Genomic DNA, 22,150 nt, shown 5'->3' with positions numbered 1-22,150 from the left:
TATCCGAGGAAAAGCGTTCAGGAAAAGGAAAGGTTTTTCTTTTTTTACAGAGGACTTTTACTAGAGACGAAGCCTATAACTACTGTCTTTTAGTGAAAGAAACCCCGATCTCGGAATATTGGTGTATATATAAACCAAAACATATCATTGGCCAATGGCTGCAAGAAGGAAAGTGCTGTGTAGAAATGAGCATGAAAAACTTGGGCACTTGACTGATAAGGAAACACTAATGTAATGTGCCTAGTAGTCCTAACTGTTATTCTTATCTCCAGTGCTGTATCGTATCAATACTTTAACAGGTACCACAACTTCTTGCAGTTATATGGCCTGTGCACGTTCTCTTCGCTTCTTGATGTTACAGATTCTGTGTCACACGTGCATTTTAAAATCGCATGTACAACAGCAGGAGAGATCATGGTCACTTATCAGAGGAGTCATACACAGGAACAATCGGTGCTCAGGCATTTATTTGCTTATCGATACCACAAACCCTAATACGGGGGCCGAATCCGGAATCTGAAATCCTTTCAGTTTTAAACCCTAACCGCACCGAGAGCCATACCAACTGTCCTGAAGTCTTGTGAATCAAAATCAATTCAAAAACGAAGAGAAGTAAAGCAACAAATCGTATTCTCTCCCGCATATTCTAATCCTACCAACTACGAATGTCACTTCTCCTACGTTTGCCCTGGTTTCAGAACCCCAGACTCTAAGCTCCCTCTACCAGAGCATGAGAAAACTATTGACTGAAAATAACATCCGTTTTGGTGTTGCAGCATTGCAGCATCTTTTGACAAGATGGCCAATGTCATGCAACCTCTAGTTATATCACACGCTGGCCCATACCACTGTTTATATTGTTGCCTTATATAAAAATAACATGAGCTCGATAGCTTCTTTTTCCTTGTCCCTACAAGGCTCAACCATTTTCCGGCAAAGATTGTCATCATAGGATGTTATTTTTGCTATCTGTTAGTTGCTAGCAATATTTAAGATAACACCAAGTTTTAGGCCTAATACTACGCCCCAGTGTTCTAGCACCTTACAAACAGCAAGTTTTAGCTGAAAGCTCTGCTAACGGCCTATGAGAGTCATGATAAAACAGCTGTGAAATCTTGCAAAATCTATACAACTTTCTCTCGTGAAATACGTTTTACTTTTCTTTGAAGCTCTTCGTTTGAAACAAGTTCATTTTCCTTACTCTTGTGCCAGTGCGAGTTGCACTAACACATGTAGTAAGTAGTACGCAAGTCTAGTGTAACATAGATAATCTTAACAATAGTCACGTGATGAGGAGGCTCGTACTGTGCCGATAACATTATCATATCCTTCGCACCGTATGCGCCGATGTCATCTCATTTCAACAGAACAAATTTGGAGGACTTGAATGCTTTATTGAAGGTCACCGAACCAATACTTTCTTCCATCAACTTGGCATACGAATCTGCCTATCCTCGCCCATCGTTTGATTTTCCCTTTCTCTTAAAATAAGGGCAAGAAGTTATCGCTTCTTTCATCTCTCTATTCCGCTCTTTCCTCTTTCCTTGGCCCATCTAAAGAAACCAGGCCTGTCAAACTCTTCTTCCTACTAAATCTTAATCTGCCCAGTCTCTTTACCATCTTCACGAGAAGCCCATCTTCTTACTATCTATCGCTCTTTTCCAAACACTCCTCACGGACCGGCGACTATAAAGCCCACCTGCCTCCCCGCGCGACGAACAAAGCCAAACATACCGCAAGCCGCAGATCCACTACTTGTATCAGCCTCACCCCCAGCCTTGCTGACTTTCCACCATGAGCCTCTGTCAAAACCGCCTTCAAGAGGAAAGGTAAATCCATCCGAGTTGTATGGTTGATTGTGGCAGTCAAAAAAAAATAGAGTTCTGACCTGTGTTTCGCGTCTCTTGCTCTCTTGCGACTTTTGCAGGAAACAATGGCGTAAAGGCCATCCGTTTGGGTTTTATGCCAGGCCGCAGCGTAATTCCCAAGGCCAGCTCGATATTAAGGTGTGGGAGTGCGGAATCCCAGGCAAAGAAAAGACGATTTGGGAGGGCGGTTTGTTCAAGCTAGTGATTACATTTCCCGAAGGCAAGTTTCGCACCCGCTGGTTCTACTTTTACATTACTCTACTAACGCAGCCTTAAGTACAGAATACCCAACCAAGCCTCCCAAGTGTAAGCTCTCATTCGGCCCCCAAGAAACCCCGGGCCTAATAAATCATGAAATATGCGGCTTATTCCAAGCTTGCAACTAACGCTGTCCGCTATTTTTTAGGCAAGTTCGTACCACCTCTATTTCATCCCAATGTCTACCCCTCTGGCACCGTATGCTTGTCAATTCTCAACGAAGATGAAGCCTGGAAGCCAGCCATCACCATGAAACAAATCTTGATTGGGATCCAGGACCTGCTAAACGACCCGAACCCCGACTCACCGGCACAAGCAGAAGCATACAACCTATTCAGACGTGACAGAGGAGAGTATGAGAAGCGTATCAAACGCATAGTCCGTGAAAACCCGGCCGCTTGAGCCCTACAATAGAGATGGACCAGATGAGCACAGGGATATGCAAACATATTTTTTGCACGCAGATGAAATAGATATGAGCTTTTAACGTTGTCTACACTACTAAAGCGCATATCTAAGTTATTTTGGATCCTACAAACGAAGCAAATAGGGGTTTTTCTGAACCTCTGCTGTTGTTATTTTTGTTCAATTTTAGGCACTTTAAAATCAATTCTAAGTACATCCAAAGCGATTTCAGCCTTCTACTATTTGTCGCTGCTTGCCCCACTATACAACAATCCGAGTAAATGCGTGTACCGCGGCTAATGTGACAGCTCCTCCACCCTGTCCCCACCAAATTTGTTTACTGGCACCCTACAGACAAAAGAATATGCATATATCAGGTACAAAAAGTCAACAAGGGGGTGCTGCAAGCCACCAGGCTGGGCTTGGGCAGGCAAATTGGACAGAGCTTCTGACTTGCTCTTTGCATGTGATCAATCGCCTCTTTTAATGCTGATATAAAGCGTAGGAGGCTTCGCCTGCACTGTCTCATATTGAGGTAACTAATATTATTCCGTTACTCTAATCAAGTCATTATCTCGCCTTTTCTAGCTTTATATGTACAGGTGTTGATAACTCCCCACTAGTTTTCGTCTTCAGCCTTATATCATCCACCAAACCCCCACGTTCAACCTTCAATATCCTATGATGTCAGCTCATCCTCCCCCCAAGCCAACATTTGAAGACGACGATGATGTTCCCGATCCCGATGAAGATGATCTAGACGATTTAGATGGTGAGAAATCTACCAACGCAATAATACTGGCAACGCGTGCAAATCCTAACCATATCTCCAGATATGCTTGATGAGTTCTCGGCGGCAAACCTTTCCAATGCGCCGGGTTCTATTCCCTCTATTCCCTCCGTAGTGCCCCCTAGAAGCACCGCTAATGCGGGATCTTTGACTCCTCCTAAGCCTGAAAGTAGTCAGTTTAGCCCAGATGACGATATTTCAGAGGAAGAGTTTGCAAAACAGCTCCAAGAGAGTATGGCAAACTTGCTAGGCGGCATGGGGGCTGATTCAGTAAGTTCAATTAGTTAGATAAAACTTGAGAAAAACATGCTCTAATCAGCGACAGGACATGACTTACTAACAAGAGTATATGAACAGAAGGAAATGCAAGCCCAGTTCGAAGATATCTTCAAGCAAATAAGCACAGAAGCAGCAGCCACGGCTGCTGCCGCCACCACAGACACAGCATCTCCAGCTACAGCCCCGGCTCCAAAGATTCCTTCAAGACCATCTACAGCCCGCAGTGATAACGCTAGCGATTTTCAAGAAACTATCCGCAAAACAATTGAACGAATGCAAACCTCGGGTGATCAAGCAACAGCTGCTGCAGCAGCTAACGGCAGCGACGATTTTCTTACGGAGATGCTAAAACAGATGGGCGGTGGAAGTGGCGGCGCGGGAATCCCAGGTCTAGACGGTGGAGGAGAAGAAGACTTTTCCAAGATGCTAATGGGCATGATGGAGCAATTGACGAACAAAGATATTCTATATGAACCCATGAAAGAGCTTAATGACCGCTTCCCAGCATGGATGGCGGAGAACCAAGACAAAATTTCGGCTGAAGACACACAGAGATACCAGACCCAGCAGAAGCTAGTCAAGGAGATTGTCGCCAAATTCGATGACCCAAAGTTCTCTGATGACAATGCGGCCGACCGTCAGTACATTGTCGAGCGCATGCAAAAAGTAAGTCTATCCTAGAGAAACCCCGTATTAAAGGGTTTATTAACCACTAACAAACTCCTTCCTTAGATGCAAGATGCTGGCTCACCACCACCAGACCTTGTCGGGGATATGCCCTCCGCACAGGATGCTCTTGGAGCTCCAGACGATGAGGCATGCAATCCGCAGTAGCATGTCCTAGGGCACCAACGGGCGAGCGAGCCGGTCCTACATCTATCGACTTAATTTCTGTATAGTGCTCATACTAAGCTTAATTTGTTTTTTTGTATTTTTTTTTGGTTGCGGCAATTGAGCACCATATATACCCAGTGTCCCAGGCGAACAAAAGATTGCCGTAAATCCCAGAGAGTGAAAATCTGGCACATTATGTTTCAGTCTACTATGTATGGGATTTCGACTTGTTCTGATCACAGACTGGCACTGCGATCTAAATACTCTCCAATTCATATAAAAAAGAACCCCATCCCGAAAAAAAAAGCCTTTTAACGCCTGCGGACGCCATTACATTAACCCAAGATACCACAAACAAGCTGCTGTTTTCATGACATGTCCGTGTCGCCTTGCTTCTGCTCCTCAGCACGAATCAAATCTAATAGCATGTCATCGTCAAGATCCCATTCTGACATTAGCCCAGCATTCTCATCGTCCTTCATCATGGCTTCGTATTCGAGATCTGCAGGGTAATCGTCCATGTAAATTTCGGGAAGATCTTCATAATCCAGCTGTTGCTGTTGCTGTGCGTTGATAGCATCGTCGATGTAAGAATCCATTTCCAAGTCGTTTCCCGATGCCTCACGAGCTTTACAAGCTAAATACTGTTGATGCTCTTCATGCCAAGATCGGATAGCCTATAAAAAGAGAAGGGATGTTAGCGAATCTTTGACATGTTCAGGTGTCAAGTACGGAACATAAAACATACCTGGGCTTCAATCGAGCGTTTTTCGAAGCGCTGATCGTCCGCTCTATCGCGCACTGTCTTAAGAAACAGACGTCTACGAGTTGTCTGTTCATCTTCCCTCTTACGTATCACAGGATTTGGTCGTATTTGGCGATCGGAAAACCGCGAAAACCTGTCAACCCCTCTTATTGGGGATGATGCTGGAAACTTGCGATTGCTGCTCTGACTGCCATTATTATCTTCATAATTGAATGAGCTAAACAGAGACTGCCGGGCTGTACCAAGGGACAGCCCCTCAGAGTTTGTCATAGAAGGCCGGATTGGCGATGAGCGAGTGGGCGAGCCGGGGGGGGATGATTTAAAAAATGCAGTTTGTTCTGTAGGCCGTGATGGTCGTAATGGAGAAGAAATAGGCGGTTGGTGACAAGCCCAATCGCAAGGAGTCAAAGATGGCATCGTAGAAATTGAGAACATTGCGCGTCGCGATGACTATAATGGGTGTTCTTAGTAGCAAATTAGCTGTTCGATTGCGGTAGACGGATACTCAACCAAGGTAGATTTCAAGGTCAAGTTGTGGTAATAGTTGTGGGAAATAGCTATTAGCTAAATAAAGGAAAGTACTCGACGTGAAGGTCGATAGGATGAGGAATATAGAAGGAGGGTACCTGACGCGTTAGACTGAGTGCAAACTATAATATTGAGCTCACGGTATCACGTGATTTATGCGACGGGTCGAAAGGAGGAGTAGCACACGAGGGCACTTAATTAACCCTTGCTTGCTAATTTAGCAATTACTAATTCGCAACATCTGTAGTATTAACTCCAGGGTGCAGAAGTGAGATGCTCATGTATATGAGGAAATGAACCAGTTGAGCTGAGTAATTGGAAACAACAAGAACAAAACAGCAGTTGCTACGTGTTGCTATATTCGCCAACATAGTTTTGTGCGCCTAAAATCTTTGCAGCTTCTTGATTTAACTGATGAATGCAATTCTAGCATACCTGGCTTTTCCCTGTTGATTTCTCCTCTTCATTTTCGTCTCTTTTGCTTCTAATGACGATCCGATAGAAGAAACCCGATTTTACACCATCTCTAAGCTACTCTTTTTTCCTTTGCTTGTACATTGAATTTCACCACTTCAAGCATCTTGTGTCCATTTTTCTTTCTCTTTTTCGTCACTGTCGCTATGCATAGCCCATTGCGCTCCTGGGCTCGGCTTTCGACCACCAATCACACCCAAATTTTAACTAGGTTCTCATGCGGCTCACATAACTGCTTGTCACGACTGCATTCCCGCAAAAATCGCTTCTATTCATCCCAGTCCCAGTCCCAGTCTCATTCTCAATCTCAATCTCATTCTCACTCCAAGTCCCAGCCTAAAAGCCGGCGTACTGTGCTATTGGCTTCCGGAACGGCTGCTCTTGGAACCACTGCTGCTGTTTTCTCAGAAGACATAAAAAATGGTTATGAAACTGCTGAGAGGAGCACCCGCGTAGGCGTCGCCTTGGCTATTTGCGTCAATGAGTGAGTTTACTGTCACAGTTTGCTATGGGGGTTCTCTGTTTCTAATTTGCTATCTGCAGCTATCGGGTGACGTTAAACAAAATGGAAAAGATTACAGACACCGAAGAAAAGAATAAGGAACTTCATTCTTGTCACCAGCGCTGTGCAAATAGGACACTCAAGGTTCTTGAGAAGAATGGCGGGATTTTTATTAAGCTTGGCCAACACTTGGTATGTTACGCTCATTATTTCACTGTTTCCTCTAATATCAAGACTGACGCATTTTATAGAGTGCCATGAATTACCTGCTACCTGTCGAATGGACCACAACTTTCATTCCATTGCAGGACAAATGCCCTATATCATCGCTTGAATCTGTCCAGGAAATGTTCCGAAAGGATACAGGCTCCGAGATATCGGAATTATTTACAGATTTCAACCCCGTTCCTATCGGTGCTGCTTCATTAGCACAGGTGCACATGGCTAAGTTAAAGGGGACGACAGAGGAGGTTGCCGTAAAAGTTCAACACCCCTCGCTTGATGTCTTTTCTCATCTGGATATCAAGTTGACATCTTTTACCTTCAGCATTCTTAAAAAGGTCTTCCCCGAATATGACCTAGAATGGTTGGCCAAGGAGATGGAAGAGTCACTCCCTCGTGAGCTCGACTTTCGTGAGGAGGCACGTAATGCCCAGAGGACTAAGGAGTATTTTTCGCACATCCCGGAACTACCACTGGTTATCCCCGACGTTGTTTGGGCCAAACGCCGCATATTGGTCATGGCCGCTGAAAAGGGCCACCGCCTCGACGATCTTGAGTACATGGATGAAAATGGAATTGACCGCGATGAAGTGTCTGCTTCACTGGCGCGCATATTCAACGAAATGATTTTCGGTCACAATGCCCCTCTCCACTGCGACCCCCACGGTGGAAATCTGGCTATTCGCAAAAACAACCACCGCCGCGGCCATAATTTCGATGTGATTTTGTACGATCATGGTTTATACCGCGATATCCCCGAAGACATGCGTCGATCTTATGCTAAGATGTGGATTGCCGCTGTTGATGGCGATATGGATCGTATGTGCAAATACGCCATGGAGGTTGCCAACATTGAAGAAAAGGACTTTCCTCTTTTTGCCTCTGCAATCACCGGACGTGATTATCGTGTCGTGCGCACTAGTGGGAGCATGTTCAAAAAACGCACTGATGCAGAGCAAAAGCGGATGAGTACCATGTTGAAGGATGGTCTGATTGTTGACCTTGTGCACTTGCTCGGCAAAGTGCCACCAGTGATTCTGCTTATCCTAAAGACCAATGATCTGACTCGTAGCTTGGATGAGAACCTGCATACGCGCCAGGGTCCCATTCGCTCTTTTATGATTTTGGCTCGGTACTGTGCACGTACTGTTTTTCAAGAGAGCATCGATGCCATAAAGATGAATGGTACGTCGATGCTGTGGCCTCCAACCGCCATCAACTATTTGGCAGCCTGGCTATCATTTTGGCGTGTTGAAATGAAGCTCAACGTGTTTGAGTGGTGGATCTATGCTCGGAGAGCCTTGGGGATTAGCTCTGGCCTCTCCCGAACCTTGCATGTCCACAATGACAGTATTGGCGCTGCAGCTACTGCCATCGTATCTGAGTAAGAGCTATTAGAAGTGGTAAATGATAGGCATAATTTGTATAGATATTGTATATTGTATTGGATTTCATTTATTCTTGGTTTATTGTGGTCATTAGCATGGTGTTTATACTCTTTTGCTGATGCAGAAGAAAAACCGACTGCTTCCTTTGTTTTCAAAGGGCTTGAGGCTCATGGATTTGTTGATGATTTCAATATGGACAAGAGGCAATTCCAACATGGCTGAATCAAGTAAAAATTCCAACTTTACATAAATAGATTTAAAATGAATAGGAGACATGAAGACATGCAGCCACGTGAATCTGAAAGGAAGAAACAAGGATCAAACGCCAGACGCCGTGACCAAAAGACTTGAACAAACTCTAGACATGGTGATGTGCCGGTCAGATAAAGGAGCTATATGGAAAGCAAGGAAAGCAAGGGAAACAAGCAACAAGTGAGTATACGTAAGCAGCAGAAACTGCGACAAGAGTCTGGAGGTAGGTAGGAACAAGGAAGAATGGTATGTGTCATGAATCTCGTAGCAGGTCAAGGGAGACAAGAAAGACAGAAAGCACAGAGTGAAAAATGAAAGACGGCTGGGAAGACTAAACAACTGAAGGCCAAGAGACTGACGGGTGAATGCATGGCCATTACCATGGCAAGGAGGGAAAATGAAAAAAAAAAGGGAAACGGGAAAAAAAGCTACACAATCATTTTCTATGCCAACCGAGGTCTTTTGTTGTCTGGAGCTATCGGACCACCGCCCAGAACAGGGTTATTATTCGTGACTTCCGACAGTGCCTGACGCTCTGTCATGTCTGATCCATTGTTGCTGCCGCCTCCATTCTGCTGGTTATACTGCTGCTGGTGCTGCAGCTGCGGATACTGTGGAACACCTGGTGGTAGGCGTTTCATCATCTTGGGTGGTTTGTATTGACCTCTATTGCCTAGAGGGCTGGCGTTGGCAGCCATAGGCGCACCAATGCGGCGGGTCTGATCTAGGTGAGGGTTGACAACATTTGCGCCGTTTCGCGGAGGAGCGTTGTTCATGGATCGCTGGAGTGAGGGGCTTTGAGCAGCCTGCTGCATATATTGCTGTTGTTGAGCAGACCCGGACCCGAGCCCAGGCCCGGGTCCGATAGCTATTTGTTCCTTCTGCGAAGACGCCGGGGGCACGTGTTGCAAGTTACGGGCCACGGGCTTCGAAGACGTGTGGTCCACGCCCGGAGTCTTACGGATTGAGGGACTTTCAGCCTTGGGATTAAAGATGCATTGTGCTACAGGGATAGAGGCGGGATTGTTGATAGTGGTTTCAGGGAGTTGACTAAAGGCGCGCGCAGAAAAGAAGGCGACTGGCTCATTCCCAGTTGGTGGCTTGGGAAGGCCAGGGCCAGGGCCGTTTTGTGCTTGACCATTGGAATTGGGGTTTTGGTTGAACTGTGGGGCGCGTGTCGAAGGCATGACACGCCCAGCTGCCGCACCATTACCATTAGGCTTTGGGGGTATCTGGCGAGAGTTAGGTATGGGTGTTTGTGGCGCAGCGGGTTGGTAGGCTTGCTTGTTTGGTTGTTGAAGAGCCAAGTTGCTACCCCCACTGCTGTTTTGGTTGCCTCCATTAAGAATCTCTGTGGTGCCCGGGAGTATTATCTCGTCCGGATGTCCTTCTTCAGCCATGCATAGATCAGCATCATCGATATCTATAATGAGGAGGAATTAGCATAAGAAAGAGGATGTGGTAGGAGAAAAAGGGAACACACCATCCATGAGGCTATCTAGGTCATCTATGGAGTCAATAAGGGGTGCAGGTGATGCAGATCTAGATTGAACCCCGTTGGCAACGGCGGTAATCTGTTGTAAAGGAGCAGTAGGAGCTGACTTGAGCCCCCCTGGTGGTACGGATGATGGCCTGGATGGTGCAGTAACAGGAGTGGTAATCTGGGGACGTGAAGCCGAAGATGCAGATTCGATGCGGTTAAGCCGATTTCTGTCTCCATGGCGGTATAAATTTTGCTCATCGAACTTGGCAGGCATATGTTTCACTTTGGTGACCTTTGACAGATATTCCTTGTCGTAGATACAGTTTCCGAGGACATTTCCGAAGTTGCGAAGTGCACGCTTTAAAGCATCAGTTGTTCCTTCTTTTTTTGCCTTTTCGAAGGCGGCTGCTTTCCCCTTGGCATTCTCAATATGCCCATAGCCAACGTCTTCGTGAAAGGTGCCGTCGCGGAGAGTCACCCGCATAATGACTGACAAGCCCAAGCTAACACGTGCGGTCTGGGGGTTTTCGTCCACAAAGTCAACCTGGATATTTTGGATAGAGCTGGACCAACCATTGAAGCCAAGTACTTCGTTGGCAAGATTGATGACCTTGTCAGCAGCAAGATAATGTACTCGACCGCCGCCGGGGCCTTGTCTATTGGATATATACTCTGGGCCTAGTTGTTTGTCTAGACGATACTGGAGAAGAGCAATTTCTTCGGCAGTATAGACGGAAACGCGAGGCTGAACTTCTTCAAATGGGTTGACGATGCCAACCTGATGTTGGTCTCCCACACTGCGAAAATGTTGGGTCAGCAATTAGTCAAGCCAATGTTCAGGAGGGAAAGGATAGCTTACGCAGGCATCGTGAGGGTTGAATAGGAGATTGGGGAGTAGTATGATGTATGAGCCTCGATTCGTAGTTAGGTCGACATGAGAAAAGTAATTGAGCCTCTATTTATCTGTATCCAAGATAAGGCTGACTGGCCGCTCCAGTCAGGGTAGACGTCGATGCAAAGAAGATGCTAACAAGGGAAGAGGATCAAAAGGAGAAGCAAAAGAACAAAAGGCGCGCTGTTTAGCTCATATATTTCCTCTCATTCAATAGAAAAATTAAGAAACTTCACCTCCTTCCTGACTGGCTATTCCCAGTGCCGCTCGGTGATGTTTTGGCAATTGCCCAAGAGAATTGAGGCACCCCTCACTAATAATAAACGGGACAAAGTTGAAAATAAGAGCGTATGGAGGTCAAAGATTAACAATTACAAGGGGAAGGGATGCGGAGAACGGATCACTGAGATATGGAGATGAAAGTTAGAGATGAAGATAGAAGGGAAGGCGCTTTGCACTTTGATAACGGACAGTTGCTGGCTATTGGGAGGTGAAGGTTGATTTTGAGCTGTCGGAACGCGCTGGCTCTAGGCAGCCGACGCGGCGAGGGAAGGCTGATGCGACGGGTAATCACGTGACAGGTATCGATAGAAAATCCGGGGAAGCGTGACTAAAGTAAAGAGCATAACCCTTAATTGAGAGCTTGGGTGGGTAAAGCTTGGGTTAGCTCAATTGGATAGAAGGCCCACTTTTCTTTTCTCACCTTGACCTCAATATATGTTTTTTGGAGAGCAGAAATTCATGATATGCTTGAAGCGGCGCAAAACGAAAGCTGATACAGCCAGGCCTGCAGCACATAGATGCATTTAGCTTGGCTTGTGGTGGCAAAGCGGAACTGGAGGAGCAGTAATAAAGAGGAAGAGGATGAGGCAAGTCTTGGGCTGATATGCAAGCCATGTGGTCTTTCCCCTGTAGCTTGGGCTGTTTAGACATTTGTTTGGCTACCTAGTTTTGGATTGCGTCTGTAAAAGCAAGGGGGAGTAGGGTGACCGATATAGGGAGGGTACGTATGTGATAGCTGCATGCATGCTACGACTCCGTTGATATGCAATAATTGCATTCAGTCACAGCCACAAACACAAACACATTCATGGCATTACCATTCACGACACAGAGGGATTATAAGAACAAACAAAAGAACTTGATGTTGATGTACACAACGCCATATCAGTTGTCGCACAAAGCAAGCGGCAACAGTCACTAAGAATATGGGTAGTAGAGAAAGAAGAGTAACCAAGAACGTGACCAACAGGTAAGGTTCATTTTTTTAGCTGTTTTTTCGGAACATGTTCTTGCCGCCTCTCGGTGTAGTAGTGCAAGTTTCAGACAACAACAAAAATGCAAAGAAATAAGAAATAACTAGACCACCTATTCCCTCTTGCTCAGAATCTATGCCCAAGAACAAAATCAAACACCTGAAACCCCCAAACGAAAAGACGCAGAAAAACAAGCCAAGACACAAAGACAAAAAAAATAACAAGTCCATGCCATATGAAAGACGGGACCAAGAGGGTCAGCGAAAGCACAAAAAAAAAGAGATAGAGGCAAATAACGAGTGAACACTTGTGACGCAATCCTAACCAAAAAGTCAAGGGAAAGGAAGAAATAAAAATAATCCAACGGAATAGCAGCTAGGAAAAGACCAAAGAATAATAAAAGCACAGCCATCATATTGTGAGTCAGGGCGTATCGTGGCTAGAAACAGATAAAAAAGAACCAAAAACAGTCGTTACGTAGTTTGCGTAAGCTGGCAAAATTGAAATCCCTTTGACAATCCATGACAGTGCGTCAAGGGTGTTGGCCCAGAGCACACAAGAGCTGATTTGTTGGCATGACTATCGTGCTAAGCTCAGCCAAAGATTGTACCAGCATTGGTATTATGGCCTGGCCGAAAAGTGGTCGTATAACGGGATGGAATAAGGTCGTCGTATAATGAGGGAGTACGGGATAACTATGGCGTTGTTGATGCAATGGAAGATGTGGAAAAAAAATGCCGGATGTAAGGAAGAACAAAGAGATGAGAAGAGAGAAGAATAGTTTGGTCAAGTTCTGTGAGAAAACATGTGAGACGTTAAATGACGCCCAGGAAAATATGGGCCAGGCAGAGGTAAAAGAAAGAAGGGAAAAGAAAAAGCTGGTGTCCCGAATTGAGAGCATAACAGCAGTCTTGAGAGATCAAAAAAGGTCTGGAACTTGTTCACCACTACCACGGTCCCACACGAACACTGGGGAGACCATAAGTCCCAGACATGATTTGGTTTCTGATACAGCTAGCATCGTTAACACTGTTGTTAGGTGTGGACCAGTTGGCAGCACCCTGCATAGCAGTCACGGCAGAAGCAAGACGACCACCGGACTGGGAATTGTGTCGGTTAATGGTCTGTTCCCAGCCACCGGTAGAGAGCTGAAAGCCAGCGCCACGGCTCGAGGCCTCATTGAAAACGAGAGCCCAGGCTTTGGCAATTTCATCGTAGGCGGTATCTTTGTGGTGAGTGTATGAGGGTGACTCCCAGTTGGGCAAGGAGTGGATAATTTTGGTGGCACCATCGAGGAACTGCAGCGAGGCAGAGACCTGAGATTCAACAGGCGGCAGGAACTGCATGGTGAAATCTGCAAGGGCGTCGATAAGGGCAATCAGAGGCTGCTTTACACGATTGTACGTGTAGTCGGGCGATGAGTTGCCGTATGGCATAGCATCTTTTAGACGGCCCATGTATTCGTCGAGAAGGCCAAGAACCGATGATACGGTTGGCCTGGGGGCTGACATGGCCACTTGATGGCCGATTTCTGGATGGTGCTGGCATATTTGTCCAAGGACAGTCCGTAGTTGGGCGGGATCGAGAGTCTCGAGTAATCTAGGCATGGAAAGTTGGCGGCCGACAAGCTCTGATTGACGGTTTCTCTTTTGTGGCCGTAAAATTTGACGTTGGGAGATAGCAGGCGAGGCAGAGGGCGAGATGGTCATTTCATCATCATCATCAGCCTTTCTCTTGCGGGAGGTAGAGGTAGACATATTGAAGGGAGACACTACAACGAGAGTCGAACGCAGTTAGAAAACCGGGGATAGTAGAAACAAGATGACAATACAACTTACTAGATCGCTGGGGTGAGCGGCGGGGAGCCTCGTGGTTGTGAGGGAAGACGACGTTATGAGGGGGAAGAACGGCACTCATGATGGGAAAGATATGAAAATGGGATGTACTGGGAGAAGGGAAGTGGTGAGGTAGCCTAGTGGTAAAAGAATATAAAATAATCTATTGCTAGGTACCAACACAACACCACAACAGATGAAGGAAAAGTATTCTTTCTTCTGTGGTTTCAAAGGTTGACGTCTTGGATTTATGGTAGAAGGTTCCAGATATCAAAGAACAGTGAGAGCCCACCGGCCAGGCCCAGCGAAGTAAATAGAAATACGTATGTGTATGTGTAGTTTAGGGAATATGTCGATCGGGTCAAAGTCTCGCGATCGTTTGAGTTGGCTTTCTTGTTGTAATGAACAGGAAAAGAATGACGAGCAAAAAAGTCGTGATCGTTAGCCGCAACGGCAGTGTAGCAAAATGTTGTGAGGCAGTTGCCTGATTCTCGTGATAAAGACCCGTTGGGTCGCTGGACGGCGGGAGTTCGCTCGGTTTATTATGAGTCTTGCTGGTGTCTGGCCTTGGCTATGACTTTCTTCGTGGGATGGGTTGTTGATTGTAGTTGGCCAAGGTAGAGGGAGCGAAAAGAAAAAAAAAGAAGGTTGAAGAAAAAAGAAGAAAGAAACAAGGAGAGATTTTGCACACAACAACAAAAGGAGGGAAATAGTAGCGCTAGTAAGAAAGGAAAAGAAACGGCAGGCACAGGAAAAACAAGAGAAGGAACTCAACAGGCGCAGGGATCAGGGATATAAAAAACTACGAGAAAAAAAAGGGTCATAGCCAAAAGCGAGCAAAGGCGGAAGGAAGCAAGGACCACTGGTGGCTTGTTGGTGGAAGGAAGTGCTACTCTAAGTAAGTAGTGCAGTTGCAGTTGCTAGCCTTTGATACACTCACTCGTCACTTGTACACATTTACACACTTCCTTGTTTATGATACATATGAGATTGCACATGGGCCATGCTATTGCCATACACACTCAAGGCTCTTGCTTCACAATTGATCACACTAACACCCATACCCACGTCCATTAATGGTCCGCAGCCTATGGCCTGGAAAGTGGGGCTAGCATCTTGATTGGTGTTGCAATGGCTGGCCTATTTTACCTGTGACAATGGACTTGACGAGCCAAGGCCTAACCTTAGGGGCTGTCCAATTCCAGGCTACTTAAGTACCCGAGAAATGTATATTTGGACTTTTTAACGACGTGCTACTACGTATCGTGTATATAATAGTGCATATCGGATTATGACTCCCAGGAAGCTCTTCCCCCTATATTATCGCTGCGACCTGACGGCTCCCATTCTCAATTTGGCATCACTCCCTATCTATTCTTGAGCTTTATTTTTTTTCCACTCCTACCTCTACCATGTTACTTTGAGTCGTAGAAGAATGAAAAGCCACTACGAAATTCTGCGAAGCTCCATAACACAGGCTTCAGCTGTATACATCACGTGACTTATCCTCATTCTCAGCGCTTTGCCCTTTATTCTCCCTATTTTCTATTTTTCCTATTCTGCTACAAACTAGCTGTGCCAAAGCCCCTTGCCTGTCCTGTCCTGTCCTGCCCTCCCCTGCCCTGTTCTCAGTGAGCCTTGATCTCATTCTCGGCATGGTCCGGCTGTAGTGGCAGCAAATCGCACTGTAAAAATTAGCCTTCTATACAGCAAAGACCCACAGTATTACACCTCACTTGCTCACAGTGTGTACATGTAGGTGGTTCATGCATCTAATCTCAAAGCCCAGCAGGTACAACGACATGCTACAAACAGATGTTGGACTTGCCTTGCTCGATTTTTGGCACCCCTTTATAGCCCTCTGACTGGGCCAACTGGCACCACCTGGCGCAGAATTATTCGCCCTTACCTGCCTGCATGGAACGATGTTCTTCAGCTTGCTCTCCTTTCTTTTCTCCCTCCTCTCTTTTCCCCCTCTGAAGGACGTACTTGGCTCTACCTTAAAAATCAAGGACCCACTTAATGGCCAAGCAACCAGAGTCCTTTTTTAACGTCTGTCCATCCGCCCACCAAACGAAACAAGCACAATGGTAGAGCAGTGTGGTGTGCATGTAAAGCTTCACGAAACAAAAGAACACGTTTTCGAAGGCATGAATATGGGATGCCGCGGGATTCCCTTTTTTTTCTGTTTCTAACCGGTCTCGCCTTGTCTCCTCTTTTTTTTTGTTTTTTTCTTCATCGTAGGTTTTGTTGTTCTTCCTGCAGCCTGAGCTAGGGCCCTTCACTTGGAGGAGTGGTTCTAATCCATATCCAAACTAGAACTCTGGCCCAGCCCCTCCTAGATATGCAGACATGCCTACAGTACAACAGTAAGTCGCATCAATAAATCTGCCGGGTGAAAAAATGGTGGTTGGCTCATATCATGACAATCTGTGTTTGGATTGGTTGATCACTGGTGAAAGTTTGGCTAGCATGGCTGGCTGCCTAGGCTAGCTGTGCTATTTTTTCTCACATAAACATATTCTACATTGCAGGTAATCGTTTAAATATCCGTTTTAACTTAATATTATGTGCATGCATGTGCACAACTTTACAGACAAGGCACCCCCAAAGCTCTGCATCCTATGGTGAATTTCTAGACCGTCTTCTCTACTCTACTCAAGTCAACTAAAGCCCCAAAGCTACGTCATGACCCCCATCCTATCATCAGCTTCTTGTCTAGTGACTTGGGACTTGTCACAGGGCCTAATTTCATCATGTCTAACGTCATAAACAGATCCTAAGACAGAAATAGTGGGGCTACCATGAGAGCAGCAGAAAAAGGGAAGCGGCGCCGCAGCCACAATGCGCCACTATTTAAGGTTGGGCGGCTACTTTGATTGCCTTTTATCCTCCCGCTTATCTTATCGCTATCGCCGCCTTTGTGGCAGAAACTTTTTTTTTTTTGTCGTAGACATACTAGAAGCTCTCCAGAAGTTTAGGCGGTCACCCATCAGGCTATTTTCTGACTTCATACCATCAGGACTTAATTCGTAGTCCGGACCCCCGAACCTCACTCTCCTTCTGTGGCTACATTTTATTCCGATATTTGATTCTACAACATAATGGGCAAGCGCGTTCGCATGACCGAGGAGGCTGCTGCCGCCGCGAAGCAGGAGTTGGAGGCGGCTGTCGCCAATGCCGAGACCCCCGTCAAGAAGAGCAAGAAGAACAAGTCCGACAAGAAGAATTCCAAGACCTCTTCCCAAGACACCGATGAGGCTAAGATAAAAGACGAGATAGCAACCACTACTGAGGCACCCGCCGCTTCTTCCACCCCTCCTACCGATGCCGAAGTCACATCGTCCAAGAAGCGCAAAGCTGATCTCGAGGAAATCCAAGTCGATCTAACCCTGCCCGAACCACCGTCTAAGAAGGCCAAGCGTCTGATGAAGAAGGGCAAGGATCCCACCGCCCTATCCAAAGCGAAAAAGAAGGCCGCTGCCAGTGATGAAGATCTGCTCGACGTTGGTCCCGGCGACGATGAGGATGCCGATAAGAATGGGGACAAAAAGCAAAGCGCTAAGAGACCCCGTTCCGAGCACTGCGTGTGGGTTGGTAACTTGCCGTTCCAAGTAACTACCACCGAGCTCCGCAAGTGGCTGGTAGACAACTCAGGTGGCGTAATCCTCGAGGACTCTATCACGCGTGTCAAGATGCCCAGCAGCAAGGAGCACAAACTTCCCAATGGCCAGAGCCAGAATAAGGGCTTTGCGTATGTCGACTTTGACACCCTAGGTGCCAAGGTTGCTGCTATTGCGCTATCTGAAAACTCGATTGGCACTCGCAAGCTGCTGATCAAAGATTCTACATCGTTTGAGGGCCGGCCCAAGCCTGCGGCTGACGCGACAGCGGTGACAGGTGCCAACGCAGATCAAATGGCGGCCAAGGAGACCAAACCTCAGACTAAGAGTGAGCGCAATGCTTGCAAAAAGATTTATGTAGGCAATATGCCATTCACAGCGACAGAAGATGACCTTTACACGCTGTTTGAGAAATGTGGCGAGATTGACTGGGTCAAGGTGGCTAATTTTGAAGACTCTGGAAAGTGCAAAGGCTATGGCTGGGTCAAGTTCAAGGAGCCTACCGCTGCTGCCTCTGCCGTCAAGGGCTGGGTCCGAATCCCCCAGACCGAAGATAACCCGGAGGATTTCCAAACTGAGGAGGAGAAAGCGGCTATTGCCGCAGCCGAGGCCAAGTCCGAGGGCGGCCAAACGACGGAAGTGAAGTCGAAGAAGCCGGCTATGCGCAAGTGGCACGTGTCCCGGCTCAAGGGCCGTGATCTCAAGGTTGAGCTTGCCGAAGATGACAAAAAGCGTTATGACAAGCGCTTTGGCCGGAACTCAAAGACGGCTCAGGCGCAAAAGCAAGACCGGTATGCCGCCAAGACTGCCGCTGCTATTTCACCTGCGGTGGCGATGGAGGTTGATGCATAGTCATTATTTCGATTTTGAAAGCCAAAAGTCTTGTTTTGCTTTTCCTGCATCTTATTCCTTTGTCATTGGTCTTTATTGTTTGACTTTTGCTTCTATGCTGGCTTTCCGTGCTGTTTTCTCCCTAGCTACTGTTAGCTGGCTTAGGTGCCGTTAGTAAGTTGTAGTACTGTTGTTGCATTGTATGGTGGTGGTGGTGAGAAAGGCCTGGCATTTGGCATTGATGTTGGGGGCATCTGTAGCGCTGTATATTTAAATGGAACAAATAAAAATCTCAATAATGTATTAGCTAATATGTATGAGTCGCGTAGATATGCGTTTTTATAATATCTCATGGATCTCATCCGTTTGATTAGTAACGGCGACAGATGAACTCTCTCATCTCATCCTCGTCCATTTTTTCGTACATTGCAATCTCTGCTTCCTTGACCTTGATGTAGTGTTGAATCAGTAAAGGGCTCAATGAGTCTTTTAGACTTGACTCCTTGAGGACACCGAGCGCGTCTTTCAGTGACCGAGGGAGTGGCCTGCGGCTTCTTCCAGGGTCATTGTTCACAGCGCTAGCGGGCTGCTTAATGACATCATTCGTAGTACACTCATCCATGCTCAGCTTCATCTTCTGCATGTAGCCCAAGCGACCTGCCGTAAGAACAGCAGTTAGAGCCAAGTATGGATTTGCCATGCCGTCCATCGTTTTCATCTCCCAATGGCTGTCTTCAATTACACGCAGTGCAGCCTCCTTGTCCTGTTTGCCCCAAGTAACTGTCGAGCCTCCGGCCCAGTAAAAGTCGCGCATTCGTAGATAGCTAGCCGGAGAGGAGTAGGTAAAGGCCAGCAAAGTAGGCAGCTCGCTCAAGATACCAGCATAAAACGACTCGTACGCGCTCTTATTGTTATTGAGCTGGCAGAGAGACAAGTGAACATGGCTTCCAGAACCGCATTTAGCGCTGTCAAATTTGGGATGGAAGGTGACAACTAAGCCCTCGCTTAGGGCAGTGGCATGGAGAATTTCACGGGCATGCAGGAGATTATCAATGGCTTCTGTGGGTGGCTTATGGGGCAAGATAATCTCATATTGACTGCTTGCAGCTTCAGCATGGTACTGCTCAACTTTGATGCCACTCTCCTTCAATTTTTTGATGGTCGGCTCAATCACCCGTCTCGCGTAGCCTGTGTCTAGGGCACGTGCGTAGGACCAAGACCCCTGGTATTTAGAGGTCAGCTTTCCAGAAGGATCCCGCTCGAGGATCATGAACTCCATCTCAAACCCAACCCGGAAGTCCAGACCAATAGCCTTGGCCTCGCGTACGACCCGGCGAAGCTCCGAGCGGGGGCACAGCCGGCTTTGGCTGCCATCCTTATTGCGGAACTCGCCCTGCACTGAAGCATGACCATCGCGAGGTCCGATTCGGAGACTCGACCAATCTGGGAACAAATCGAGCTCGCCAGCAGCAGAGTCTCCGATGTAGTTGTCGTCAGGCATAAGTCCGGTCCATGCACTGGCTATGCCGACATGGAGTTCTTCGTTGTTTAAAGCATCCAGAACCCGATCAATGGGGAAAACACGGGCACGGGGAATTGAGCTTAGATCATTCCAGTATATCCGAAGGTACTCGATCGGGGGAGATGTGTATTTCAGCTCGTTAATAATGCCTGCTGTGGTCGAGCGATAAGTGAATGTCATTTTGCTGGCAAATCGCTCTTATTAACACGTAAAAAATTAGTCCGTAAATATAGGGAACAAACGAGACAGGACGAACTTGGAATACGCAGGTTAAGGAGAGAAGAACGGTGAAGCAAAGGGAAAGGAGGGAGAGGGGACGGGGGACACGAAAACTGTAAGGGAGACATGCGAATATTTCAACAAAAAGGAAGGAACCCTCCAAGGACAAGCAAACGCAATCAGGCCAGCGCAGAAATCGGGGCAGCTACGTGTTGTAGTGTATGAAAGAGGAAGGTACATACAGATTACAACACAGCACAGTACAAGGCAGAGCAGCACAAGACAAAGATAGGCGGGGATAGACGAGCGAGCAAGGACAAGGACAGACCGGTCAAGGAGGCAGGCACAGAAATACTATGATTTAGAACGATGCATGAAAAAAGAGGAGGAGCATTACTCGAAACAAGAACCAGATTCCCGGTGCACAAGGGCCAATGAAAAAAAAAAGATAGCGATAAAACGAAGAAGTTGCATCATCTTGCATGCTGCTTGCTTCTTGCTTCTTGCTTCTTCTCAAAGAAGCTCGCCTGCCCCTGTCTGCACACAGCACGTCGGGCTGACGAGGAAGGCATAGGCCGACCGGTGGAGTACGAGAGAGCAAGGTACGCACAGCATCTTAGGTAATTCCTAAGCCCTAGTCATATGCAACGTGATTGATGCAGCAACTCGAATATACCGGCGGGATTTGTGCCGGAGAAGGGGGTTTAGGGGAAAATAAGGGTTACGTTGGGAAGCAAAGAGAACAAAGAGAACAAAGAGAGTGTGTGTTACACAGGAAGAGTCTCTATAACACAACACAGGCTTGATGGGGAAATACGGTCTCACTTGTGCAACTATATTCTGAGTCGGCTATTGTATCAGTCAGTGCACATACATTTGCTTAAGGTTCGAAGAAATTGCTGTTCTTGTCATCTGACTTGCTTGGCCAGCAAGTTGTTAACACGTACCCACTCACACAAGGTTGGCCTAGATGGCTAGATGCATGGAGTTACATAGGACTGCGGGGGCATTGAAGAAGGACACTGGGCATTTGGGCGGGACAGCTTTGTAGAAACAGCCCGTCCTGAAGAGGAGTTTAGAGCCGAGTGGTAATAGGCCTGCAAGGCCAAAATACCGGTACCAACAGTGCGCGAAAAAGTTGTTTACACTGTGTAGGAGACAACAGCACCGTGTCACTGCAAAACTAGCCCCAGCTAACCTTATCACATTTTTTTTTTTTCTTTTCAGTCATCTCTCCTTTGTTGGCTGTGATTGTAGTAGCCAAAAGAAAGATGTTTACTAGTCCAGTTGCAACGCGATGTTTGTCGATAAGTCAGCTGAAATAACCAAGCTGTTTCCTGCTTTTTATCAAGACCCGGATCAGCGGCCACCCAACGACAGGCTAGAATGCCAAAGGCTTTTCCCACCTTTCTTCCAGTTCCCCAGGCCTGTGACATCGGAGCCCACCCAAATCATGTCATTAGATAATCCGCTGGCTGATGACCAGGAATCAAAGCCAGAGATCTTGAAGGGGGATTGCGTTGTTTTCGAGGTCCGTCCCCTCTGTCCCTCCTCAGTCTAAAATTCCAATAGGGAGCAGCTTTTGGTGACACCGCCTGATGACTCCATCCTCCCCGGCCTAATAGCCATGCGGAACCCGTGTGAGGCCGCATTTGATTACCGAGACGCCCTTGACCGGCGCTTTATTAGTGTAAATAGGACTGAGTTCGTTGCGGGACTTATTCCCCTTATTACACGCCATACAGTTATGGCTGAAGAGCGCCGAGGTGAGGATCTTGGTACTATTTCTGTCAAAAGTTTCCTTGGAGAAAATTGTTTGGAGTGTCTGTGATAAACCAGCTCAAATCATCTTCAAGGCCGGTATCTCGCTATGGAAGAATGATCTCTTTTGGAAAACTCTCTTTCCACCGTATTTGCCGTCGA

The 22,150-nt window shown here is 46.8% G+C and overlaps 8 protein-coding genes across 8 annotated transcripts; 4 read left to right on the top strand and 4 right to left on the bottom strand.

Annotated features, from left to right (window-relative positions):
• Positions 1–2,219: 2,219 nt before the first annotated feature.
• HOO65_030635 (SUMO-conjugating enzyme UBC9) lies at positions 2,220–2,528 on the top strand (the record flags this gene model as incomplete). Its single annotated transcript, XM_071000459.1, has 1 exon — positions 2,220–2,528. The coding sequence occupies one exon, from the start codon at positions 2,220–2,222 to the stop codon at positions 2,526–2,528; it is 309 nt and encodes a 102-aa protein (XP_070860314.1).
• Positions 2,529–3,215: 687 nt separating this feature from the next.
• Positions 3,216–4,434, top strand: HOO65_030634 (Peroxisomal biogenesis factor 19; the record flags this gene model as incomplete). The annotated part of the gene is made up of 4 exons (XM_071002248.1): positions 3,216–3,303; positions 3,365–3,591; positions 3,679–4,266; positions 4,333–4,434. 4 exons carry the CDS (start codon positions 3,216–3,218, stop codon positions 4,432–4,434), a joined length of 1,005 nt encoding a protein of 334 aa, XP_070860313.1.
• Positions 4,435–4,802: 368 nt separating this feature from the next.
• Positions 4,803–5,033, bottom strand: HOO65_030633 (uncharacterized protein; the record flags this gene model as incomplete). The annotated part of the gene is made up of 1 exon (XM_071000458.1): positions 4,803–5,033. One exon carries the CDS (start codon positions 5,031–5,033, stop codon positions 4,803–4,805), a length of 231 nt encoding a protein of 76 aa, XP_070860312.1.
• A 1,734-nt stretch (positions 5,034–6,767) lies between these two features.
• HOO65_030632 (aarF domain-containing kinase) lies at positions 6,768–8,314 on the top strand (the record flags this gene model as incomplete). The annotated part of the gene is made up of 2 exons (XM_071002148.1): positions 6,768–6,896; positions 6,956–8,314. 2 exons carry the CDS (start codon positions 6,768–6,770, stop codon positions 8,312–8,314), a joined length of 1,488 nt encoding a protein of 495 aa, XP_070860311.1.
• Positions 8,315–9,009: 695 nt separating this feature from the next.
• On the bottom strand, positions 9,010–10,916 carry HOO65_030631 (DNA repair and recombination protein rhm52; the record flags this gene model as incomplete). The annotated part of the gene is made up of 3 exons (XM_071002040.1): positions 9,010–9,989; positions 10,050–10,846; positions 10,909–10,916. 3 exons carry the CDS (start codon positions 10,914–10,916, stop codon positions 9,010–9,012), a joined length of 1,785 nt encoding a protein of 594 aa, XP_070860310.1.
• A 2,228-nt stretch (positions 10,917–13,144) lies between these two features.
• Positions 13,145–14,114, bottom strand: HOO65_030630 (Tethering factor for nuclear proteasome STS1; the record flags this gene model as incomplete). Its single annotated transcript, XM_071002316.1, has 2 exons — positions 13,145–13,968; positions 14,036–14,114. 2 exons carry the CDS (start codon positions 14,112–14,114, stop codon positions 13,145–13,147), a joined length of 903 nt encoding a protein of 300 aa, XP_070860309.1.
• A 3,022-nt stretch (positions 14,115–17,136) lies between these two features.
• Positions 17,137–18,507, top strand: HOO65_030629 (Nucleotide-binding, alpha-beta plait; the record flags this gene model as incomplete). The annotated part of the gene is made up of 1 exon (XM_071000457.1): positions 17,137–18,507. One exon carries the CDS (start codon positions 17,137–17,139, stop codon positions 18,505–18,507), a length of 1,371 nt encoding a protein of 456 aa, XP_070860308.1.
• A 349-nt stretch (positions 18,508–18,856) lies between these two features.
• HOO65_030628 (glutamine synthetase) lies at positions 18,857–20,188 on the bottom strand (the record flags this gene model as incomplete). The annotated part of the gene is made up of 1 exon (XM_071000456.1): positions 18,857–20,188. One exon carries the CDS (start codon positions 20,186–20,188, stop codon positions 18,857–18,859), a length of 1,332 nt encoding a protein of 443 aa, XP_070860307.1.
• Positions 20,189–22,150: the final 1,962 nt, after the last annotated feature.

Source organism: Ceratocystis lukuohia, assembly GCF_044167205.1.
Source record: "Ceratocystis lukuohia strain C4212 chromosome Unknown Supercontig3_pilon, whole genome shotgun sequence".
In the NCBI taxonomy this organism is placed as follows: Eukaryota; Fungi; Ascomycota; class Sordariomycetes; order Microascales; family Ceratocystidaceae; genus Ceratocystis; species Ceratocystis lukuohia.
Note: the sequence above shows the minus strand (reverse complement) of the source record. Positions and strands in the feature narration are given on the sequence as shown.